Genomic DNA, 24,804 nt, shown 5'->3' with positions numbered 1-24,804 from the left:
GCGTTACGCGGATCCTGGGTCAGACGTAACAACCCAGGGGTTGAGTTATTTATCGCAGGCTTTTTGCGCCCTCTTCAGGAGAGAGCAGTGCAGCTCTGTCAAATTGGTGCATGTCTTCGGTAAAATACAAGTTTGTGTACACCTTATTTTATCTAAAAATTCATTTTTGTTCTGTATTTTGTTTAATTTCATGCAAAGCAACATACAGGGGTGCGATGTGAGTCACCTAATCGAGTGCCGTGTCGGTCTTTTCGCGTGATGGAAACTTCTAAATTATTTGTTAAACAAGCTTAAATGTAGGCAATATGTATTAAAAACTATATAAAATATGCTATACTATAAAATAAGTTTAGAGGATTTAAGTTAATCCGTAAACAATAATTCATGTATGAAGTAAAAAAAAAAAAAAAAAAGCTAGTATTATAGTAAAAATGAGTAAACCCATTATGCTGGGTTAAATAAACAACCCAATTTGCAGGGTAAAATTAACCCAACATGTGTTCTGTCCAATATTTACCCAGTCCAATTTGGGTTGTTTTTAACCCAGTGGTTTTTTTAGAGTGTACAATGTTCACTTAACGTTCGCATAACCAAGCAAAAAGTTTTAAAAACATTAAAAAAAATATTAAAAAACCTTTTGACCATTAAGAGAACATTCACAAATAACGTTTACATAACCTAAGGGGAATGTTAGAAAAATGTTCTTAGAATATATTTTTCTCGGCCGGGTCAGTCTCACAGAACCGAGCGCGTGATCAGACGCAGCGCGCGAGCTCGAGTCGTGCCGGTGTGTGTGAGCTGCTTTATGGCAGTGGGAGGAGACGATCCTATTGAGAGACAATTAGCATGAAGAGCAAACCTTTGAGTCCGGCCGTCCGGTGACAGATGAATGCACGAGAGGAGGAGAAAAGAGACGAGAGCATGGGAAAAAGCCCGCGGCTAAACACGCCACTCACCGACAGAGACGCACAATTAGCCAATGAATGTTATTGTGGAAATTAATGTTGTCTAAAGCCGCTGCCAAGAGCCCGAGTATTCTCCGCATTCTCCCGTTTCACAGGCTGGAATGTCGACCGTGCAGGATGTTTTGTCTTTGCTTAAATACGCACGAAAATGTGTCAAAGACGGCGAGAGAGCGCGATGGACGCGGCTCAAGGATTCTTCTGCTTATTTTAGCAGGCAGTGAGATCATGAAGGCCGGTATTGATGCACGACTGTTTGGAGACCCTGTTCTCAGACCCCGGAAACAAAACACCATTACTGTTATCATGCGTTATTAGCACACGTTTAGCTCTATAGGAAACGGAAAGGTTTTCTGTTAATATAGTAGGCCTACATAACATAATAGTATACGTAATGCATATATACAAAATATTGAATATTAAAAATATATGTCATATATTTTATAATATATTACATATATACATTACCCAGAATGCTTTGCCCCTTGGTGGCCTTAGCTTTGACATTTGCCCCTAAATGCTCCTTAATCTGTCTCTCTTATGATTAATGTTTTGCCCATATTGAGAAACTACAGACTTTTCCTCTCTGCGGTAAAAGTGGTATTATAATTTAATTATACTTTATTATGCAGATGCTTTAAGTTCAATTCTACATTTTATCAGTTCACGTAATGCACTGTAATCCAAGCCTTCTGAAGTCATGTGTGTTTTTATGTGAGGAACAGATGCAAATCCAAGTCGTTGTTTACTGATAATTACATTTCTGTCATTTTAAACATTTAAGAAGTCTCTGGCGTCTCCAGAATGTGTCTGTGAAGTTTCAGCTCAAAATACCCCACAGATCAGTTATTATAGCTTGTCAAATTTGCCCCTATTTGGGTTTGAGCAAAAACACGTCATTTTTGTGTGTGTCCCTTTAAATGCAAATGAGCTGTTTCTCCCGGCCCCCTTTCCAGAAGAGGGCGGAGCTTTAACAGCTCACGCTTCGGTCGCTCAACAACAACAAAGATGGAGAATCTCACGCAGCCAAAATGAGGATTGTCAGTAACGGTGTTCAGCCTTACATTGTTCAAACCGGAGTCGACACTGATGGAGAGACTCAGGAAGAAGTTACAACTTTTAGACGTTTCTGAATGATTAGTGGATAAATTTATGTAGTTGCTGTGGAGTTGATTCAACTCATCCACTAGCATGTGCCGTCATGTTAACCTTTTGTGCAAATCCAGCGTTGAATTGACCCTCGTTTGTGAAGCAGTCCGGTGTTCTGACGAATAATGCTATACTGTAGATTGTGCTACTAACACTATATTTGCATTGCGCAAATATATCTGAGCGGTAGCACAAATTGTCACACTGGCATAAAATGAATTGCGCAAATATATAACACTTTCACTTGATGAACTAGAAAGAATGTAAACAATATTGAATCTTCGGTCTACAGAAGCATCCAGAATTTCTCTGTTTACCCGCCACATGTCTGACAGATGCCACACAAACGTCCTCAAACACATGGACAGAGAGCAGAGGACAGGAGCTCTGGACGCGACACGTTTGGAACAGGAATTGTCAGGCAGATTGTGGGAATCAGACCGATACAGACTTCACAACGTTCCAGAGAGAATCAAGGGTGTGTGCAAAGTGTCAAATAACTTTCTGAAACCGTCCTGAAAGACGTTCTCTTATAAAAACCATTTGACTTATTAAACTCCACCAGGCTGCTTCTGAAGGGAAGTTTTAATAAGGTCCCCACACTTCATGAGCAATACGCTTTTATGATGCTTTTTGTTAGAAGAGGGATTTTATTAAATCGTTTTAATGGTTTGACTGATGCATTAAGTGACTTTGATGCATTTTTCATTTTTATGTTCTAGAAGCATTAAAAAATTGCAGTGTTAAGAAAAGTTGATGTGAAAAGAAAATTTATGTGACCACCTTCTGTTTAGCATCAGTTTGGTAGGATAGACATTGATTTAAATTATCATTACATTTTGAATCAAAATCATACATGTGTTGGATATAAGTATATAAATTTGATAAAATTCATGATTGTTAAACCTTCAAACCACAGAAAAAAAATCCCCCCGCGGCTACAGTTTTAAAGTAGCTGGATTCCGCTGGAAAACCGCAGTTTTGGCATCGATGTGACACGCTGGTTTATGGAATGTGTGATTGTTTATTCACAGTCATTTCCTGTAAGTTTGTGCAAAATCAGCTGTGTTGCTGTTGTAAACAAGAGCACGGAGCAAAATCCCTCGGGAGGGCCGTCACACATGGAGCTTTCAGTAGCTTATGGACGCTTTCTACAATTTTTCTAGTTTTTAAACATAATTATTAGCTTTAAATATCTCTATTTGTGTCATTTCTTAATTGGTAAAAACTACATTTGCCAGAATTTCTCTATTTTAAGAGAAATCCATTTTGTCACGTTTCCTAAAGCATCCTTAGCCAATTATGGTTTGCAAGTTCTGTTGTTACCAATATGGTTAAATGATTTGGCGTTTCCTGAAACCTGTAACTCGAAACAGCTCTCGACCTGTGATTAGTGACGTCATTAACAACAGTCCAATATTGTTGAACCAGTGTGGTTCAAACGACAGAGGTGCAAACATGTTAATACAGTTTTTCGGGAAACAGTCTTGACTAGTTGGTTAGTTTCTCCAATGATGCATTGTTCTATGGTAGTCAGCGAGTTTCATTGTTTGGGAAATGCACCACAGATTTTAGTGTCTGTTCTTCAGTAAAGCTGCACTGTGACAGATTCATTAAACAATTTACAGTGAAATGTGCTGCTCAAACTGTTGAGTTTCACAACTCAAAAGTGAAATATTTGGACTTACAACAATGAGTATTTGTCATTAGAGAGAAAGCTGCACATGTAAAGAACTGTTGAAAGTCGCGCTGTGTGTTTTTCTGTCCTGCATCAGGGCTTTATTTCATCCAAACCCTGAAATTTTCAAGTTTTATTCAATTCATATAGATTCATTGGCATCCACAAAAGGAGCTGTTTATGGATCATATTTTTATGGATGTTTATGGATTATATTTCTTGAAATTCCCTTGACAGCCTGATTTTAGTTGGTTTAGTCTCATCACATCAAAACTGAAATGGAGTTTTTTTAAATAAATATTTTTTTTTATTCTGTTATTGGCTTTTACACGTATAAATCAGACATTATGTTATAGTTTTATCAAAATAGTGGAAAATACTGATGTTACATAAGTAACAAATGTAAAAAATAAGAAGTTCAATCTTCCGCTGAAAGTAAGAACCTCATTTCCAGCATATGAAAAATATCCATAAAAACGCTGATGAACCTTTAAGTTAATAAACAGTAAAAAAGTAGAAACAGTACATTTTTAAAAACATAGAGCAAAATAAAACAACAACAACAAAAACACATATCAACAGAGAACATTGACTTCCAAAGAGCTTCCTTATTAATACAAAATGTACACAAGTTCATAGTCTCATAGCAGATGGGCATTGCGTTAGATGGGTCAAGTGTGTTTGTACGAAACCTGCAATACACCAATACAAACATCCATAGAAAGTCATAGTGTCCGTGCTCCCAAACGTAAATCCTCAAATATCCAGAAGGCAGAGGCCTGATTAATCTCATATCTGGAGGTTTTGTTGTTTTAGACGGCAGCCAGTTATTCAGGATGAGAAACACCCGTTCTTGGCGGACGGTTCCAGAGCTTTTCTTCTCTTTTGGCTGGAGCATGAAGAACCGGAGCCAAATACGGCCCTGCTCTTCACACCGAGCTCATGGATCTGCTTCCTAGAGGTCGAGGCACTGACACACAGGAAAATCAGCCAAATGGACAGAGCCCAGAGTCATGGGCTGCAGCGCCGGAGGGTCACAACGACCCTTCATAATGACCAACTTTATTTTAGCATTCTGATCTCAGGCAGAACAGACAGATGGACCAGAACTGATTCACTTCATATGCGTGTTTGTGGTAGTGCCGCACCTCTCCCGGCTTACTCTTCCAGGATGTGTGCGTTTTGTAAAGGGGTTGCACAGCTATTCGTTTACTAGTCAGATGATCACTGTTTACCTTAACATAAATGATTCACAATACAGCATCCAGCATCAGCGGTAAATGCAACGTTTAGACAATCTCAGTTGTACACAGCACCAATGGGGTTCACTCAGCGCAAAGTGCTCTGAGTTCACTTTATTTTTCTCTGACTAAATTACAAAAACAATTGGCCAATACTGTACAAAGATAATGGCATGCAAATAAAATGGGATGCACCTTTGCATGGTACACAATTAGTCAACTGAGACCAAACACATGAACTAATGGCTGAACAAAATGACTAGTCTGTACAACCCCAAGTGTGTGTAGGGTGTTCGGTGCCTGTCTTTCGAATCAGTGCTCTGCCTTGCTGCATTTAAGTTCGTCTTAATCAAATATCAAAACTCGATCAGTATTTCATTTGTTCATCACAGCTCCTGACTCCAGTCCTGGAGGGCAAAGAGATGAGGACTCAGTGCTACTCATACGTACTGCTCGGCTTCGCCCTCATTCAGAATCGTGATGGAGCCGTCGCCGCTCTTCATTTCGATGTCTTTAGCAGCAGAGTTCTCGGGTAGCAGTGCTAAGTCTTTAAAAACGTCCACGTAGTGGGTGAACCCCGGACCCCAGTTCAGTAGGTTGTCCCAGTTGAAGTTGTTGGACCCTTGGCCCAGTTTGTGGGGTAAAGTGTGGTGCTGATACTCCGATAGGGTGTTGTGACCACTGGCCGGCCCACCCTCCGCACGTCGGCTGGAGTACCGCCTCTGTCGGAGCCTCCCTCCGTGGTCCTCATCATCGGCGTCCGATTCGTTGACCTGGGAAAGCTTGGGCATGCGAGAACTGTAGGAGACAGCTTTCTCGCGGTCATACTCCATCTCCGAGCAGGTGAAGGAGTCATGGGAGTCACTCTCAGAGGAGGATTCCGGAGCTGGGATGCCATCCGCAGGGTTCCGTACACGTGAGAGCGGTCGACGGCAGTCTTCCTCAGATGAAGAACGCCCATGATCAGCACTGCAGATGCTGGGATTCCTGGGTCGGGGTGTGTTGAGGCGTTCCACTTCCTCTATGGACAACCCCACAGGCGGGCCGCTCTCCAATGGGATCTGCTCGATGGGCTGCTTCAGGCGGCTCCCGGGCCGAGAGCCGTGACCTGCCATTGTCTGAGGGCTCTTGCTGCGTCGACCCAACCGTGTGGCATAGTTGAACATACCAGGCTGGCACACGTCGCCGTGGAAATCGAGGGGGCTGCCCTCGCGCCGTGCCAAGTTGAGTTCACGGGTGGGAGTGTTGCGGTAGAAGGACGATGGCTTGGTGAAGGGAGCCGGGCTGTGGCGTGATAAGGGATTGGGCGTAGGGCAAGCTGAATGGCTGAGTGGGGTAGAGCGGAGCCCCTGGGTGTAGGTCGGCTGGTAGGTGTAGCTGGTGGCACCCAGTGGAAGAGGGGACTGGCGGGCAAATCCCAGCGGACTGTGGCGCTGAATAGAAAACTTGGGAGTGTGGCTACGGAAGTGTTTGTAGTGTTGGATGATGTCAGCATCCGATGGAGCAATGCTGCTGGCATTGTCGATGTCATAGTGTTCCATGTCGGCCTCCGGCCCAGCGCATGGAGCACAGGGGGCACTGGGAATGGTTTCGTTGTTGTGCGGAATGTCGGTCTCGTCGTAGATCAGGTAGGGGTTTTCCCGCTCTATGATGTCAGGTTTGGGGTTTCCTTCTGGCTGTTTCCGGACAGTCATGTCGTCTCCGTAGGGTGGAATGTTGTCCGGATCATCAAACGCCACATTCTCGCTGCCTTTTTTCTTTTTCTTCTTCTTCTTCTCCTTTGTTTTCTTCTCATCTTTTGGCACTTTGGTTTTCTTGCGGCCCTTGCAGTGGTTGCACAGTATGAGACTCAAAACCACCAGCGCCAAGACAGTCGCGCAGCTGCCCACGATTGCAGGAACCGCCCAGATGGGCAGAACCATCTCCTCGGTGGTGGCGCTCGGACTACAGGTGAACCCTCCATTGGCTCCCAGCTTGCAATCCGTACCCTGTGGACACCGAACTCCCAGACAGGCCACCAGGCTCTCGCACACTTTGCCCGTGTAGAACTCCTCACACGTGCAGGTGAAGCCTCCACGAGCAACGGGAACGCAGCTGCCACCGTGCTGGCAGGGGTTTGAGGTGCAGTCGCCCGGCGGGACACACTGGTAGGTGTACCATTGGTTCACGCACATCAAACCATCCCAGCATGGACTGCTCTCGCATAGATTTGGGCCACGACAGCCGATCTTCACAGAGGGATCAGTCTTGGAGATGGAAACGGTCCTGTGTTCACCGCTGAAGGGGAGCATCTCTCCGTTATATTTCACATAGGAATAACACCCATCAAAACCTAGAAAAACAGAGAGAGGAACATTAACTCTAACTCAAATCAACTCAGAAATGGTTTGAGTACATTATTAGATGTACCTGCTACTAAACGGCAAATAAAAACAGACCGGGACTGATCACTTTTTATGTCAGTCAGACAGAATTGTCAGATTTTTGGACAAAATAAGCAGCAAACTGCACAATATTTTACGCTGCAGGTCAATTGTTTGGCTATGTGAGAGACTAGAGCTTCCACAACACGACAAAAAAAAATGAGATTGACTTGAAGAAATGGACACTGCTTAGTTTAACGCTACACAGGGAGACATTTTGTTTGGGTTTCTGATTGCTGTTGCATCAGCCAACATAGAAGAAAATTCCCCCCCTGGGAAACACATCAACAAATGTCGTTTTTACATCAGGAGGAAGAGAAACAGACTCTTCCCTTCAACATAAGTATCCTGCAAGCCAAAAATGCAACCTTTTAAGACCACGCCATCTGGGAAAAATCTTGATGTCACTGATTCAGACCTGCACTATCATGTTGCCTAACAACGAACAGTCAACAATGTAAATCGATGTTTATTGAATTTATGCCCCATTCAAACTGAGAACATTTGGTTCTGTTTATTAAAGGGAAAAAGCATATTGGCCCAATTCTATTTTGCGTTCTCTCTCTTTCAGCCTTTGAATCCAGAAATGGCATGACTTTACGTGCACAAAATATGTTTACCTTAAGATAGTTTGGATAATTTTATTTGATATTTTGATTTTGAAAAAGTGGGTTACAACCCAACAGCTCAGTTTGACCATATAAGAACCTTAGCTGGTGATCATTTTGCGCAGAGGTTCCTCAGTTATGTTTCAATTAAACGTTAACTTTGTTTTATTTCTCCTAATGAATTTCAGGAGAAACATCTGAGACAGACACAAATTAATCAATAGTTGACAAAATTAATGTGGATTTCTCAGATTATGTTCATATTGAGTAAATCTGAGCACAGTTTGAGACGTATCTTCAGAAACTAAAGACACTTACTGGGTCTTTTTCTCAGGGAAAAACATCTGAGAAGGAGACTTCAGCAAAACAATTGAGATTTTCAAGAGGCTTTTTTCCCCTTTCCTATGGGACCTCACTGAACACATTTTACTCAGTCTGTCTGGAGCTCTAATAAAGATTCCAGTCTTATCGCAGGCTAAACGTTGTGTCTTTTCCCTCCGTGAGTGTCTGAAGTGTCTACAAGTGACTGTTTTTAATGGACAGTAGTTGTGCTCTGTGGATTGCTGCGCTGTGCGGGTGCCGCAGAGGAAAGTTCAGACATTCTTTCCTGTTGGCAGTCCGCTGTCTAACCTAGTTAGCACACAAACACACACACTTTCTCTGAACTTTCTCCTGTCACTTTCACTCGTAGAGGAAAAACACTCCCAAGTTTTGATTCAGGCAGAAAATCTAAAGGATTGCGCCAAGCTATGACGCATCCGCTGCCTGCGAGCCAGACATTTCTCATTGTTAAATTTGTTTGGTTCATAATTAACATGGAATTATGTCATTGTCATTTTTGCAGATTAACATATCTACATTTTATTGAAAACTGCTTACAGTACATATATTATTGGGATTATTGGTTGGTTGGTGTTTTAATGCCATAATGCTAATTTCATGGCAAGTAACAGGTTGATATACTATAAAAGAGCCATTTAAAACCTATACACGTTTTGCTTTGGATAAAATAGATTGAGGGTTGTCTCAAAAGCACTTGCTAAGAGAACTTAAACCAATGCAATTTAATAAAATATGTTAAAGAGGTAATGCTGGAAATATTGCAATGCAGAGAAAAGTGTTTTGCTCTGTAATGATACTTATAGGCATCAATATATAGAAATATAAGAGGTTTTACAGAATATGGACTGATGGGAACTGACCTGGGCTGGTTTTCTGCTGTGTGGGCCGGGTCGGGACGCCCCCGAGAGACAGTGTGTGCACGTCGATCCCTCCGAAGTCCTGCGTATTGTGCAGAATGACTTTCGAGCTGGACTCATCGATCCGCAGAATGGTGGATGATCCGTTTCTCTGAAGCAACAGTGTGTGCCACTGACCGTCAGACAAAACAACATCTCCCACAATCCTTTCCACTTTACCGGCGACACCGGCGTCAGACACGTACTGCAGAAGTCCATTCTTCAGCTGAGACAGAAGGAGAGAGAGAGACGGTCAATGAATGCAATGTGAGCGTTTCAGACAGAAAGCAGGATGACGTGTTGCAACTTTATTTTATTAGGGGTTCAAGCGCATAGCGCTGAAACCCTATTGTAATTGCTAACATTTCTAAGGATCAGCATTCACCCCTAAAAGTGATCGGGCAGACCAAACCGTAAGTCTTTGAGGACTGGTAGTAATCAAACTGTCTACAGCATCACCAAGGCTCGCCCTGATCGGCCTGACGGGGGCGTTATAGTGGTCAAAAGTACGAATGGCTCATAACTCCTAAACCATTAGGCGTAGGCTTAAGTGTCTTTGGAATCCTTGGCTCAAGACAGACAAAATGCCTTCACTCATCGTTCTGTGAAATTTTGGGGTATTTTGGATTTTTTGAAAAAGCTATTTTTGCAAACTAGTTCTAGGTTTTTAACCCGATCGGAACCAAACCAATGCAGCGAGATTCTCTGGAGTCTGTTTGTCAATAATTATGAAAAAAAGTTGAAATTGTGATTCATGGTCCTTTAGGGCCGTCAAAACGTTTGAGGTGGGTGGAGCCACTTTTACTAAAATGGCTATAACTCGTGAACGGAATGAGATATTTTCACCAAACTCAGCACAAGAGCTGAGCTCATTCTGTGGTCACATGAAAAAAGGATGTGGCGACTGGCCATTTGGTGGTGCTATAACAGGAAAAACATGAAAATGGCTATAACTACTACACCATTAGTCCGAATGACTTGAAAATTTGCATGTAGTGTCTTTGTCCGAGATGCCATGATTGTCTACATTTACATTTACATTTAGTCATTTAGCAGACGCTTTTCTCCAAAGCGACTTACAAATGAGAATAGTAGAAGCAATCAAATCAACATTAGTACAACAGTATGTAAGTGCCGTGTCAAGTCACAGTTTCATCAGTAAAGTGCTCGTAGCAAGGTTGGTTTTTTTTTTTTTTTTTAAATATAAGGACATCTCAAAAAACATGTCCGCCAACGGCCAATGAAGTTTGAGCAGCTATCAGACAAGGTTACCGGAGGTTGATTGGAACGAAACTCGGTGGGCCTGTTTGACTCATGGCCCTAGAGGCCTGTGAGAAATTCTAAAAAAATCGGCCACCGGGGGCGCCCAACATTTAATTAAACTAAACTTAATATAATAACTGAAATAAGTTCCAGCTGAGGTTTCAAAATTTACTACAACTGAAAAATAAATGAAAGCAAATAAACTAAACTATTTATAAATGAAATCTAAACATATAAAGTTTTTTAATTAAAACATTAATAAATATTATAATAGTATATAATTAATACCAAAATAACACTCTCTTTGCATCTGCAGTGCATCTATGATACTTTAACAATTCAAGTGATATAATATTGCCAAAGCTAGTATAAAGTAGGCAGCTCACAAGGTTTTGTAACAGAGCTACATTTCCATCATGTCATGTGATAATCTGATGGATTCATTACTGAAATGGAAAAATAATCTTGTTTGAAAAAAGAAGGGATGACAGAGAAGAACTGCAGCAGAGAGGCAAAATGATTTAAAGACCTACAAAATCTGGAAATGGAAAATCCGTCTTGCCAAATCTGAGATGTGCGACACTGTGCTGTGAAATACGGTGAATGTGTTTGTGTCCTTGTGTTTGTGTGTTTTTGAGTAGTAGCTCTCCGTGGCCTCACTATTCGTACAGGACGTCACGTCAGACAGCTGCAGTGAGAGACGAGGGCGAGCGAGTTCAGCTGGCCGTGAGCCCAGAGCTGGAGCTGCACACACTCTTACCCTGACGGTGGTGTAGTTGTAGCTCTCCTGTGCGTGCAGCAGCGTTCCAGAGCCGCTGCGTGTGCGGAACTTCAGCTCCAGGCTGCTGTATTCCTGGATGGGTCGGCCGGGGTCCCGCAGCGCTCGCGCCAACAACACGTCCCTCTTGCGGCTCTGACTCAAACCGTAGTCCAAACGTCCGGAACCGTCCAGAGAAAGAGCCGTATCTGCCGTGATGTCTGAGAAAAACATACAATGACTCCATCATGGATCCGTTTGCCTGTCTGTACATCTCTGACACTGTCCTATATATAAAGCTGGATATATAATACATCCTACTTTACACTCACGTAAAGCGATATATACTATATAGCAAATCTTGATTGTTTATATCATTGCAAAATGTAACATTTTATCACACAGCTCTATATATAAAGTTGGATATATATTTTATCAAACTTTATCTGCATAAATACAGTATAGTTGAGTAAAGCGTTATATACTGTATAGCAAATCTCAACTGCGTGATCATTTATATCATTGCAAAATATAACTATATTATCGCACACCGATATATCTTACATCCAACTTTATGTTTATTTGCGTAAAGCGATAAATTAAAGCAATTAAACTAAACTTAATATAAATGAAAACTAAAATCTAAACACATAAAAAAAGCTAATTCAACACATTAATAAATACTATTATAGTATATAATTAATGTGAAAATAACACTGTCTCTTATATCCAAATTTTTGTATGGAGCTGTATGATAATATAGTTACATTTTGCGACAAAATAAAAAAAAATCTAGTCTCCATGATTGTCTATATTTTGGCAAAAATGTAAACTGTACAGCTCTATATATAAAGTTGGATATATAAGTATGTCCAACTTTATCTGCATACATACAGTATGTTCATGTAAAGTGATATATAAACTATTTGGCAAATCTCAACAGCCTAATTTTTTATTCTGTCACAAAATGTAGCTTATATTATCGCACCGATATATTTAAAGATGGATATATAAGTACATATATAACTACATATATAAGTACATCCAACTTTATCTGCATACATGCAGTATATTTGCGTAAATTGCGCAATATATGTTATATAGCAAATCTAGGCTGCATGATTGTCTATATTGTCACAAAAATGTAAACTGTATTATCGAACAGCTCTATATATAAATCTGGATATATATTATATCCATCTTTATCCGCATACTTACAGTACACTCACGTAAAGCGATATACACTATATAGCAAATCTCAACTGCGTGATTCGTCGCAAAATTCAAATTATATTATCGTTCAGCTCTAATCTGCTAAATGTGACTATAAGGCATGAAGATATTAAGATATTATAATTATTATTAGAGTTATTTTTACAGTAAAATTAGGGTCATCAATCAAAATACACACAGTAAGCAATCAGACAGGAAATATTTGATGTTTAATACACCGTTATGTAAACCAGGATTTTGGACCAGCACACTCACAAACCAAACAGCACGATTGTGACTTTGGACTGTTGTCACTTAATCACGTCAAAACTATTTAGGGTTTTTAAAATATCACCACAGGTGAATAGGCTAAAAATGTAACTAATAGATATCACCATACTTTCCCCAGCTGATCAATCACAGGACATTAAGACAATAGTTTTTTTATTACATGTTTTCTGAAATGTTATGTTAAAATACACAAATGATGCATTATCAAATAATTATGTACTAATTTGCATATATTTCCAGAACATAAATCTGAACATTGGACAAAGCCAGGTTTAAAGTTCTTATTTGATTTTGTTAACATGTTAGAGTTAAATGTTTTTACAGAGGGGATTTTGGATATCTCTTTTTATCACTCCATAAATCGAAAAATACTGTCAACAGCCGGAAAAAATACATTTTCACCATGTTTTTAGGTATAAAATGTTATATAAATCAGTGTGAATGATATATGAACAAACCCCTCAGTAAAAATCTTCAGAGTATAGATAGGAATAAAATTGTAAATTTTGGTGCCTGTAAGTGTTGCTGAAGTGGAGAAAAAACTTGTATCGTAATGTATCGTAATTGAAATTTACATGCACAAATAGATAAAGTGCAATAAAATACTTAAAACATTTTCTTTCCTCTAGACTTTAAGAACATATGTTATGGAGGCAAAATAGACCAAAATCTCAAAATTGACCAATGCATGAAATATATAGAATAATATTTATACACCAGATTGCAAACAACTCACATTTCTCACAGATTGGTCCAGTGAAACCCTCTGTACACTGGCACTGCTGCCATGACCACATGTCCAGACACGTACCACCGTGTCTGCAGGGCTCGGCGACACACGCACCCTCTAACCTGGGACATCTGTCGATGAAATGCACACAAAAACCTTCAGCGGGGAACATCTCAGCAACACAAGAGTCCATGACTCTAACATTAGCATATTTGCAAAAGAGCTACACTCATTTCAAAGCAACAGTCACCTGAAATAAAATCAGCACTATTCAAACTGCTCCAGAAAATTCACACACAGCCCTCAAAAATAAGACTTCAGCCAGCTAGAGACAGCTTTCATTCATTCAGCTGAATGAGAGCTGTGTGTGTGTGTGTGTGTGTGTGTGTGTGTGTTTGGTGACAGACCTGTCTAGGATGCCGTGTGAAGCCAGAGCTTGAGACGGTTCCAGCGGACGTCCATTGACAGCAAACTCCATGATGCACCCAACAAAGTCGTGTGTGGCCACCTGACCTTTACGATGCAGGAGGGCTTCGATCGAGCGAACGCCCCCAACAGACAGACGGTTCGGCTGAACATCCAGAATCCTGAGGGACGAGACAACATTATCAGACAGGAGACAACAGAGCTTACAATTGTTTATCATTATTAATTTTATAAAATATTTATTATTATTTTCATTATTATATAATTTATTTATTTAAAATATTTCTAATTATTTCTAATATATATATACAGTCAAACCAAAAATTATTCAGACACCAGATATAATTTTTGATATATTTTTACTAGTGTGTGCAGGACACTATAGTTCATTTATGTAAGTGAGGATAGCAAAATAAAGTAAACTGTGACATATTATACCCAAAAATTCTTCATACAGTGGACCACCAGTAAAACTGATAAAAATTTGGGACCAAAAATTACTCCGACACTTTGACCTGACCATGTTCTGCTTAAGTGTTTTTCTTTAATTGCTAATGCGACCTTTTTACACCACAGACTGAACAAAATTAAGCATTGCTTGGTAATTGGTTGACCTAAACTAGAGCGAATAAACTGTGATAATGTGTGAAATGTTGAAGGTGTCTGAATAAATTTTGTTTTGACTGTATATATATATATATATATATATATATATAAAATGAATTAACATTTGAATATGTGTCTTTCTCACCAGTCAGTATGAACGGCCACATTGCTGACAGCACAGTATCCTGGCTCCTGTTCCTCTCCACACAGATCAACAGTGAGAGATGCCGCCTTTAACACAACAGACAGACAAACAGGTGAGCATAACGTTTGTGTGCAACAGGGAGAGTTTCTGCAGTTATGAAGATTAGACTGGTGCATCAGACTTCAGCTCCATTTTACTGTGAGTGTATTCCGCTTCTAGTGTCAGAAGTTAATGCAAATCCAAAAGAACATTCACATGTATTTCTAAAGCAAACTCAAAGGTTTGTAGGAATGTATTTGTGCATTAAATTTCGTAAATAAATCTGTGTATTTGTCAAGTTTATTATAAGCCTGTGTTCATCTGAACGGCTTTATCAGTTGTATGATTGTGGATTCATCCTCCTTCATCAACCGATGATGCTCCTCAGATGAAACTATCCTAATACTCAAGGATAAAAATGACACCCAGATGCTGGTAAATAAATTACCACAAGACATTCTACAGTGATCTGTCCTGTCCTCTCGGTGCTTTATGAGTCCCGGGCAGACATTTGGGAGAAAAACTTCCCAGAGGCGCAGCAACGAGTACAAAGCCGTGACATCATACAACAGCACAACCTCAACGTTCAGATAATACTGACACTTGACTTCCGTTATGGAGGAATTTCAGCCTATAAAAAGAAAATCCTACACTAACAATGGAAACAAGTCGTGTTTGTCTGCTGGAGCTCTGCTAAGTGCTGATACAGACGACTTCCTGCGCAGCTCGAGCGTCTGGGCATCGCATTAATGCCTCCCTGCACTTCAAAAGGACTAAACCAGACCACAACGTGCTCAATTTTCCAGGAGTCACATGTTGCTGCAAACCATTTCTAGCAGAGGAAACGGTTGCTTTTAAAAATGAGTATCAAAAGCATGTCACTGCATCCATTGCATGACTAGACTGCGACAGTCTGAAAATCTGAAACTGGACCCAGCTGGGGTCAAAGAGCATTCTCAGAGTCTGTGTATTTAAATATATTTGGCTTTGAGCTGCTTTTGTGGAGGGTGTTTGGAAACACATGCAGCATGTGGGTGTGCGAGCAGATTTCTAATTTTCTATTTATAATCCATCAACCTTCTATGTTGCGACATACAACCTAGAAACAAGTGAAGAGCAAAAACGTGGCTGTAGACCAGCTCTCGATAAACTCCGACTCTCCTGTAAACAGAAAAACCATGAGCTTGAGGCGGCGTGCCAGAATCCAACGCATCTGGCTGTGGGGTAAACTAGGACATCTTAACTAAACAAAAGTACCCTTGACTGTCAGAGTTCGGCTCTCTCCACGGGGGAAAACAAGGGGCCATGTATGACTTTAACATCTGCTCAAGCTCACGTCTAGAAAGAAAAGAAAGAAAAAGAAAACAGCCCTACAGAACCACCGAAGTGACCCACATCCGCTTCTCCAAACACACAGATCAGGTTCTCTTTATTGCGCCGCAGGGGCCGGGTTCTCATGACACACGGCTCTACACGGCCTTCAGTGAGGCCCACAAAATTTTTCAGGGAACAATCGTCGGATCACACAACAGTGAGGTGTTGCAGTAATGTCGTGGCGAAGTCTTTTTACATGCCGTTTACAGACAGATGTGATCTGACTGCTAAGAGTTTAGGCTATCTCAGATGCATAAAACTCAAGCCAAGTTATCAAGAAGCCTTAGTAAAGCAACTAAACCAAAACACTTTCATTTCCACCAAACCTGTGAGATCACAGAGTAAAATTCAGGAGAAACATCTACAGGACCTCATATTAACATCAGTTCATCACGGATTGACAGAAAGACAGAAAGGACTCACCATTCCTGCCCTCCTGGCGATGACCGTGTGGAATTGGCCATCTGAGACCCTGATGGTCGTCATGAGCTTGTAAGTGCCGCTCCCCAAGTTAAACGAGAACCTCATTCTGCCTTCAAAGATCTCAAGGGCCAAGAACTCCGCCTTGTCGCCGGTCTGGTTGTCGTGATTGTACATGAGCAAGGCATTTTCCTTCAACGTGGCAAACTTAATGTAGATGTAGTTGTTGTTGGGGTCGAGACTGGGGAACTCCATGTAAGAGAGCTCCTCAAATCCATAACTGTTCAGTTCACAGTGCTTTCCAAACACACCTGTGGAGAGAGAGTGATTTACTGTCTGAAGAATTCCTTGCAGTGAAAAATTCATGGCAACCCATGACATTCATGGTACAACACACAAAAAATAAGGCTGAACATTTACCGTATGTGTCAACTGACAAATTCACACTGCAATTCATTTTCTGTAATCTACAACACATTTGTTTTGTGCTACATCTTCTCTCTCTCTCTCTCTCACACACACAGAGTCCAGAATTAATAGCAGCATTTGTAGGACCCTGAACTAGTCCTGGGGCTGAAATGATGACTTACCAAAAGGACAGTGACAGTAATAGCCTTCCACCCGGTTCTGGCAGGAACCCCCATTAAAACAGGGGTTACACTCACAGTAATTGATGATGGAGTCACAGGCTTTCCCTGAATTCATGAAACAACACCAATGAAAACAATGAGGTGAGCATGACACACAAAAATGACTGTTCTCACATGGGGCTCCCAGAATCCCCATGTGGGTTTTTTTTTTCTCTCTCGCATCTCTGGTGCACTTTATCTTTCTAATACAAACAGTTTGAATTCTTACACCTTGTAAACGGACCCACATTTCTAAGAAAGAGAGAGTGAAAGTCTGTCATGATGGTATAAGCTGTGCATGTATACATCAGCTGCTCTGGTTCTGGGAGACCCATAAAAAAGGTGCTGATATAAAACACATAAATACACTGAGGACTATGACAAAAACAGGATGACTGGACACACAAATGATCAAGCATAAACTTAAGTTGAGATCTTTTCTGCTCCCTGAATGTAGTGCTATAAAACAAATGGCATGAAGAATGAAAACTCCATCACTACTAGCAAAACAGGAAGTGTGGGGTTCAGCTGGAGTGCATGCACACTACCGTAAGTCAATAGGTGTAATTCTCTAGCAGCCCCATTTATCTGGGGCCTCCGATGTGAACACACTGCAGTCATTTGTTATGATCAGAATAAAAAAAGAATCGTAATGACTCAGAGCCTGAAACAAAACTTCTGTTACGGCTCCATTTTGAAAGCAACGTCCAAAAGCTACAGCCAACACCTGCCCAAACAGAGCTGATTCAAGCTAAGGATATCACACATGGTTATTCAAAGTCATATTCACATACACAATCGGATTTTACAGTCACTCCAATCATGTTAACGTTATGTACTTTAAGAAACTTGCATGGCTCGAGCTAGCTAACAGTATACTTTACAACATGGGGAGACGCTACATTCATATTTTTCTACAAAAGATCTCTGCATTTAAAAATTAATGTAGTTTTGTTTCTCTGCCTTTTTTCCCTAAAGCCAGATGCTCCTTAAACTCTTAAAAGTACAAACATAAAACATACAGTTTAGCTGCACAGCACAGGTGAAATCTGAAGGCGGTTTACAGCCATATCCTTATTAGGGTGAGAATTTGATCATCTCCTTTCATTAAAGTAAACATGACAAGTTGATTTGCATCATAGCTGATACCTCCCAGTCTGTGACCCTAATAGCAAACTGCTTTTGGCAAAGGCCACTGTATGCTTGGGTTATAACACCCCTCCAATTACTTAGAAGCAAATATTTTTCTTGGCCTAAAATGTTAACAAACTTGTGTGCAAGCTGCCTGTATGTGCCTTGAACTAACATCTGTGGTTGTGTTACTGGTAAAGTGCAAATGATGAAAGACTGTACCTGCAAATCCAGATTTGCACAGGCAGTTAAAGCCCCCGGGGTAATTCTGGCATAGTGCCCCATTCTGGCAGGGGTTCGAAAGGCACTCGTTGACGTCCCTCTCACAAGCCATCCCAGTGAAACCTTCTGGACAGGAGCAAGAGAATCCCCCCACCAAGTTGTGGCAAGTTCCACCATTGTGGCAAGGTGTTGGCTGGCACTCATCAATGTCCATCTCGCAGAGGGCACCAGCATATCCTGGCCTGCAGTTACAGGCGTATGGCTGTAGGGGGCGATTTGACACGAGAATGACCGGGATGCTCTCCTCTGCCTTCATGTCTGGTCCAACACCCAGCCGCCTCTTGCAACTGCCCCCGTTTTGACATGGATTGTGGGAGCAGGGATCATGGTCCACGGATTCAATCTTAACTCCACTTTGTCTGTGCAGAATCTCCTTGATGCTCTGGAAGAAAGTGGCCACTCCACTTGGATTGACGTACTGCCCGTGCCCACGCTTGACCGCTGCCATCAAGAAAGTGCTGTTGTTGAGTTCAAACACCCCATAAATCTGCACTCCAGTGCCTAAACCGGCTAGCTGTGAATTGGCGATGCGCAGGAAACTGAGGTAGTGATTGGTAAGGAAGTCGCTGGCGCTTTGGGAGATTACACGTATCAGGATGCTGTTGTCCACTGTGGCATTATTGAATCCAATAAAGAAAACACGCACATGGCTGTTGACGGCATCGTGGACGCCATCACTGCTACGCACCGATAAATCAAAGGTGCCATCTGTGGAGCGACTGTTTGAGCTGAGGTCACAGGTACCTGTGGGAATGCTGAAGAGGGCAGCCGCTGGGGGAGTCAGAGAACACTGGAACGTGTCTTGTATATCTGGATCCTGTGGCTTCACCACCCCCAGTGACCCTCCAGGGAACATATTTCCAAAATAATGGACGTAGATCTCTACAGAGCGAGACTCAGAGGGATTATCATTCTGATCGTTGACTTTGATGTGGACAGTTCCGGTTGAGGACATCTGAGGAATACCAGAATCTTTGATAATCACAGAGAGGTAGAAATCACTTATCTGCTCTCTGTCTATCTCCCTGCTGGTGGTCAGCTCTCCAGTATGACTAAGGGCGAAGTAGCTGGATGCTGCTCCAGTGTTGAAAAGGCTGTAGGAGAACGGGCCTTGATTTGGAGCAAGATCTGGATCACTTGAACTGAGCGTCATCACGGGTGTTCCTGCCCTCTGGTTCTCCATCACCTCCCCACTTGTAGTCACCAAAGTCGGTCCATTATCATTAATGTCCTCCAGGGTCACAATTAAAATGGCACTGCCGGTGGCAGCTGGAGAACCCGAGTCTACTGCCAGGACGGTGAGGTTGTACACTGGGATGGTTTCCCTGTCCAGTTCTGATGCCACAGACACCTGTCCTGTCTGAGGATTGATGGTGAAAGTACTTCTTTCATAGTTGGCAGCAATGGCATAGGTGAATCTGCTCCAGCTAGGGACAGAATCTGAATCCTGAGCACTAACGAATGTAACCAGTCCTCCAGGAGACAGTCCCTCATTAACCTGAACATCATAGAGTTCCTGGGTAAATACTGGAGGATCATTGGCATCTAGAACTGTAATGTTCACAAGCACCTCATCAATATCTGCGCCTTTTATGCTTCCTGCATTCTTAGCTAAGACTTTGAGTGAGATCTTTTCTTCTTTTTCACGATCAAGTGGTCCTGAGACATAGATCTGACCTGTTCTTTTATTAATGCTAAAACCCCTTTTTCTGCTTCTGCCAAAAATCAAGTAATACACTATGCCATCTTCTCCCAAGTCTCTGTCGCTAGCAAACACCTCCCCAATGACTATGCCTTTAGGTGCCGCCTCTGAGACCTCAAAGTAGTATTGCTTTGACACAAAACGAGGGACATATTCATTAGCACCTTTCAGCTGAATGTTAACATATGCAAAACTGCATCGTTCTTCATCTGGAACGTTAAAGGCTTTGACAGTCAGGTGATACACCTGTTTAGCTTCATAGTCCAGAAAGCCTTGTGTGGTGATGATTCCTGTGTTGGGGTCAATTATGAATAAGTCGCTGTCTGAGGACTGAATGACATATGCCATCAGGGCATTTGGCCCAGAGTCTTTATCCGTTGCATTCATTTTTACTACGGTAGTGCCACTGGGGACATTCTCCTGCACGACTGGGAAGTACTCAACAGGGTCAAACACAGGAGGGTTATCATTTATATCAGTAACGTGGATGTTAACTGTAACATAACTTGTCTTGGCAATCCACCCTCCATCTGTCGCAGAAACTCTGAGTTCATGCTTCTGTTTCGTCTCATAATCCAGTGGCATTGCCAGGGATAAAACACCCGTTTGACTGTGAACTGAAAACAAGCCGTCATCATTACCTGAGGAGATGCTGTATGTAATTAGGCCATTCATTTGCTTGTCCTTGTCCTTATCTCGTGCTGAAAGGGTTCGTATGGCTGTGCCAACAGCCAGACCTTCGGACACAGTGACTGTTACTTGGTTCTGTGAAAACTCTGGAGTGTGATGGTTCTCTTCTGTAACAGCTATTCTGACTGTTGTCCTAGCGGACAGAGGAGGGTTCCCCTTGTCACTTGCTGTTATTTCAAGCAGGTAAACTTTATTAGTATCTGCAGTGAGTGAGGACGCTACTGTAACTGATCCAGTTTGTTTATCCAGGCGGAACTTGCTGGAACTGTTGCCTCCAGATACTGAATACTCTATTTCAGAGTTCAGGCCAAAGTCCTTCTGATCATGGGCTGTGACTTTGAGGAGTCTGGTGCCGACTTTTACACTCTTAGTGACAGGAGTAAAGTAAAAAGAAGATTCAAACATGGGTGGGTTATCATTGCTATCAACAACATTTATGATAACTGTGGTTTCGCTCATGAGCGGCTTGATGCCTCTGTCTGAAGCGGTGACGATGAAACTATGCCGGTTTACATTGACGTTACTGTGGCCACTTGAGTTTTGATATCTTAGCTGCTGTTTAATGAAGATCTCGCCAGAGCTGGAGTTGATTCGGAAGTACTCTGTTTGAGATCTGATAAAGTAAAATATTTTACCGTTGAATCCCTCATCAGGATCTGTGGCAGAGACTTGAGTCACAATGGATCCAACCTCTGTCAGCTCAGGATAGTCTAGGTAATATGACGGCTTGCTAAATCTTGGAGCATTATCATTCACATCTGTCACAAATATTGTGACGTCTGTGCTAACAGCCCATCCTGAATCATGTGCTGAAACTTTGGCAATGTAGTGGTCTTTGTCCTCTCTGTTCAGAGGTCTACTGATGGTGATGTCTCCTGTGCTGGGGTGGATGATGAAGGGAATACTTGCGTCGCTGATGGAGTATCGGCTTATAGCGTTAGCTCCTGCGTCCTCATCGGTGGTGGTTACTCGGGTCACAGTGAAACCCACTGGTGCATTTTCAGGTACAGTGGCACTGAAGATTTTGGAGAATCTCGGAGCATTATCATTAACGTCCAGCACACTGATCAAGACTTTGACTGCCGTGCTTTTCGGAGGGCTGCCTCTATCTGTCGCCTTCACCCTTAAAGAATACTGAGCGACCTTCTCCCGATCCAGTGGTCGTGTTGTGCGGATTTCACCAGTTGCCCGGTTGATGCTGAAGCTGTTTTCTTTGTTGCCATCAATGATGGCAAAGTCAAGTTGCCCATTTGGTCCACTGTCCTGGTCGAATGCCGAGACTATAAGCACACGTTGAGGTGAGAGGTTTTCTAAAATGTCAGCATGGAATGGTTCTTGCTTGAAAACAGGATGGTTGTCATTAACGTCCAGCACTGCAATCTCTACTTTTTCATAGGCCGAATAAGGAGGAAAGCCTTGGTCTCGGGCCTCTATCCACAAGACGTACTTCTCAATATTCTCATAGTCCAGGGGATTTTTGATAGACAGCTCTCCTGAAAGTTGATCTATATGGAATGCATTGTCCAGGTTTCCGCTTGCAATATAGTACGACAAAGGACCTGCCCTCGGTGATGAGCCGGTCACCTTAGTCACAACAGTGTTTGTGGGTTGGTTTTCTGGGAAGGTGAAGGCTCTTTCCTTGAGTCTAATATGGGGAAAGTCTCCTCCAGTAACGAAGCGAACCGTAACTGTCGTGCTGTCGGTTTTGGGATTGCTGCCTCCATCTTTTACATGGACTGTAAAGGTGACCTCTGAACTCCCTGTGAGTTTTTCATTGGCAGTGATGGCACCTCTGATCGGGTCTATCTTGAACTTTTCTGAATTGCGTCCGGTGAGGGAATAGTGAAGTTGAGCATTTGAGCCAAAATCTTCATCTGTTACTGTGACCGCAAAGACCAGTGAGCCTGCCAACAACAGAACAGAAGTGATTAGATGCTGATCAAAACTCATTGAAACCATGAACTCCTGCCACAGAAGACACACCTGTAGAAGTAGAAGCAGGTATGTGCGTGACATATGGATGATGGTGAAACCGTGGAGGGTTATCGTTAATGTCGGCCACCACCACAGATACCGTGGCAGAGCTGGATAGCGGTGTGGGCTGTCCACCGTCCGATGCCACCACCAGCAGCTGGTAACTCGCCCGTGTCTCTCTATCCAGCAGGGAGCTGGTGATGATCAAGCCTGTGGACGGGTTAATGGAGAACTGACCGTCCCCACCACTGAGACTGTAACTGTAAATCACAAACACAACAGATTCAATATATGCATGGAGACCGAACAATGTTATTTGCCAGCTATCCAAATATCAAGAGATTTGATTGCATTTGCTTTTCAGATATTTATGCATTTGGCAGACGCTTTTATCCAAAGTGATTTACATTGCATTCAATGTGCATGTTTTATCATTGCTTGCTTTCCCTGAGAATCAAACCCATGACCTTGGGTTTTCTAATGCTACGCTCTACCATTTGAGCTACAAAAAGGATAGATTTTATTTAACATGTTTTTATCTGTACTGTGTCAGCACCTGCCCCAAGGCAAATTTCTTATAAGCAGGACTTTATTTTCCAAGTATGTTATTCTATAGGTGGCGGGAAGATTAATTCTTTATTCATCTTTTTGTTTCTTTCATAACTCCCACAGCATGTTCTCTCAGCTAAGCATCAGTGAACCCGCACTGATCAGAAACACCACATTCGAGTCATCCGCATGCTGTTTTGAGTTTCAGTGAGGTTAATTTTCGGGGCCCGTGACACAAACTCATTCCGACAGTAACATGCACACATGGCAACTTCACTGTGTGCTTGTGTCAGTGAGACAGGAATTCCACAAATTACAGAACAAAGTGTGAAAAACAACCCTAGCGAGAAGACAACAACTTCATCCACAGTCACGCATCGTCCACCATCACACAAGTTCATAAGGAACACATGATCGGTGAGAAGTATGATGTTGCACTGATGGAACAAGCTGGTTCTGTGAAGTATTAAGGACTGAAGCCCCACACTGTCCCGTTTCCCCCACTGGACTCTGTCATACTTCATTATCATCCTCATTAGCACATTTTTGGGAAAGTGGAACACGTTGCCCCAACATGAGCTCATGCAGGGGCACTTTAGAGATACATGACCGACTGGTAGTGTTTTATGGGAATATGTGTGTGTGACGTGGCTAAACGTTTGGGGACAAATTAAAAAAAAAAATCACCCAATCACCAAAAAGATTCTAATGGGGGTGTAATGGAACATGTATTCGTCCCAAACCGTCACAGATGTCACAGTTTGGTGCATACAGTCAGATGACGAATATAGTCAGTCACAGGCGATCCATACTCCAATCCAGAAGGGGGCGTGCACAGTAATGCAACGCTGTTTGCTAACTGCCACAGCAGGAAAAGACACAGAAGAAAAAGAAGAACAGCCGATCTATGCATAGATATGTTTACGTGTAATCTCTCAATCAGTGTTTAAACCACGTAAAGACATCAATAATCTCACATAGCATTACATTTACCTCAGGCAAGTCATTTAGTGCCCACAGCATGTTAGTTCACTACAGAAATTAACTCTAGAGAGCAGCATTTCTCTAAATATATGCACTATATTAGCTTATATATTAATTATATTTACTTTACCTGTTAGTAATGTCTTAATTATTTAATGTTTAAATAAATTTGTCATGAAAACAAGTTATGAAGTGTTGATGATTATATCTAAAAATAAATATCAACTGAATTTAATAGTCTGGGCTCTGTTGTTAATTGTAACCTTTAATATTATAGTAATGTGTAAGAAAGGGCTTAGTT

At 41.9% G+C, this 24,804-nt stretch overlaps 1 protein-coding gene across 1 annotated transcript in view; it reads right to left on the bottom strand.

Annotated features, from left to right (window-relative positions):
- Positions 1-4,073: 4,073 nt before the first annotated feature.
- Positions 4,074-24,804, bottom strand: part of LOC127494195 (protocadherin Fat 4) — a 93,053-nt gene continuing 72,322 nt past the window's right edge. The window contains exons 8-17 of the mRNA XM_051859906.1: positions 22,980-23,230; positions 18,545-22,900; positions 17,153-17,257; positions 16,566-16,873; positions 14,730-14,815; positions 13,960-14,139; positions 13,559-13,683; positions 11,323-11,540; positions 9,264-9,525; positions 4,074-7,362 (exon numbers count right to left, since the gene is read on the bottom strand). Coding sequence (XP_051715866.1) covers positions 5,471-7,362; positions 9,264-9,525; positions 11,323-11,540; positions 13,559-13,683; positions 13,960-14,139; positions 14,730-14,815; positions 16,566-16,873; positions 17,153-17,257; positions 18,545-22,900; positions 22,980-23,230 — 7,783 coding nt within the window. The 3' untranslated portion in view covers positions 4,074-5,470. The remainder of the gene's footprint in view (positions 7,363-9,263; positions 9,526-11,322; positions 11,541-13,558; positions 13,684-13,959; positions 14,140-14,729; positions 14,816-16,565; positions 16,874-17,152; positions 17,258-18,544; positions 22,901-22,979; positions 23,231-24,804) is intronic.

Source organism: Ctenopharyngodon idella, chromosome 14 (genome assembly GCF_019924925.1).
Source record: "Ctenopharyngodon idella isolate HZGC_01 chromosome 14, HZGC01, whole genome shotgun sequence".
Taxonomy (NCBI): Eukaryota; Metazoa; Chordata; class Actinopteri; order Cypriniformes; family Xenocyprididae; genus Ctenopharyngodon; species Ctenopharyngodon idella.
This window is presented reverse-complemented; position numbering and strand designations above follow the sequence as displayed.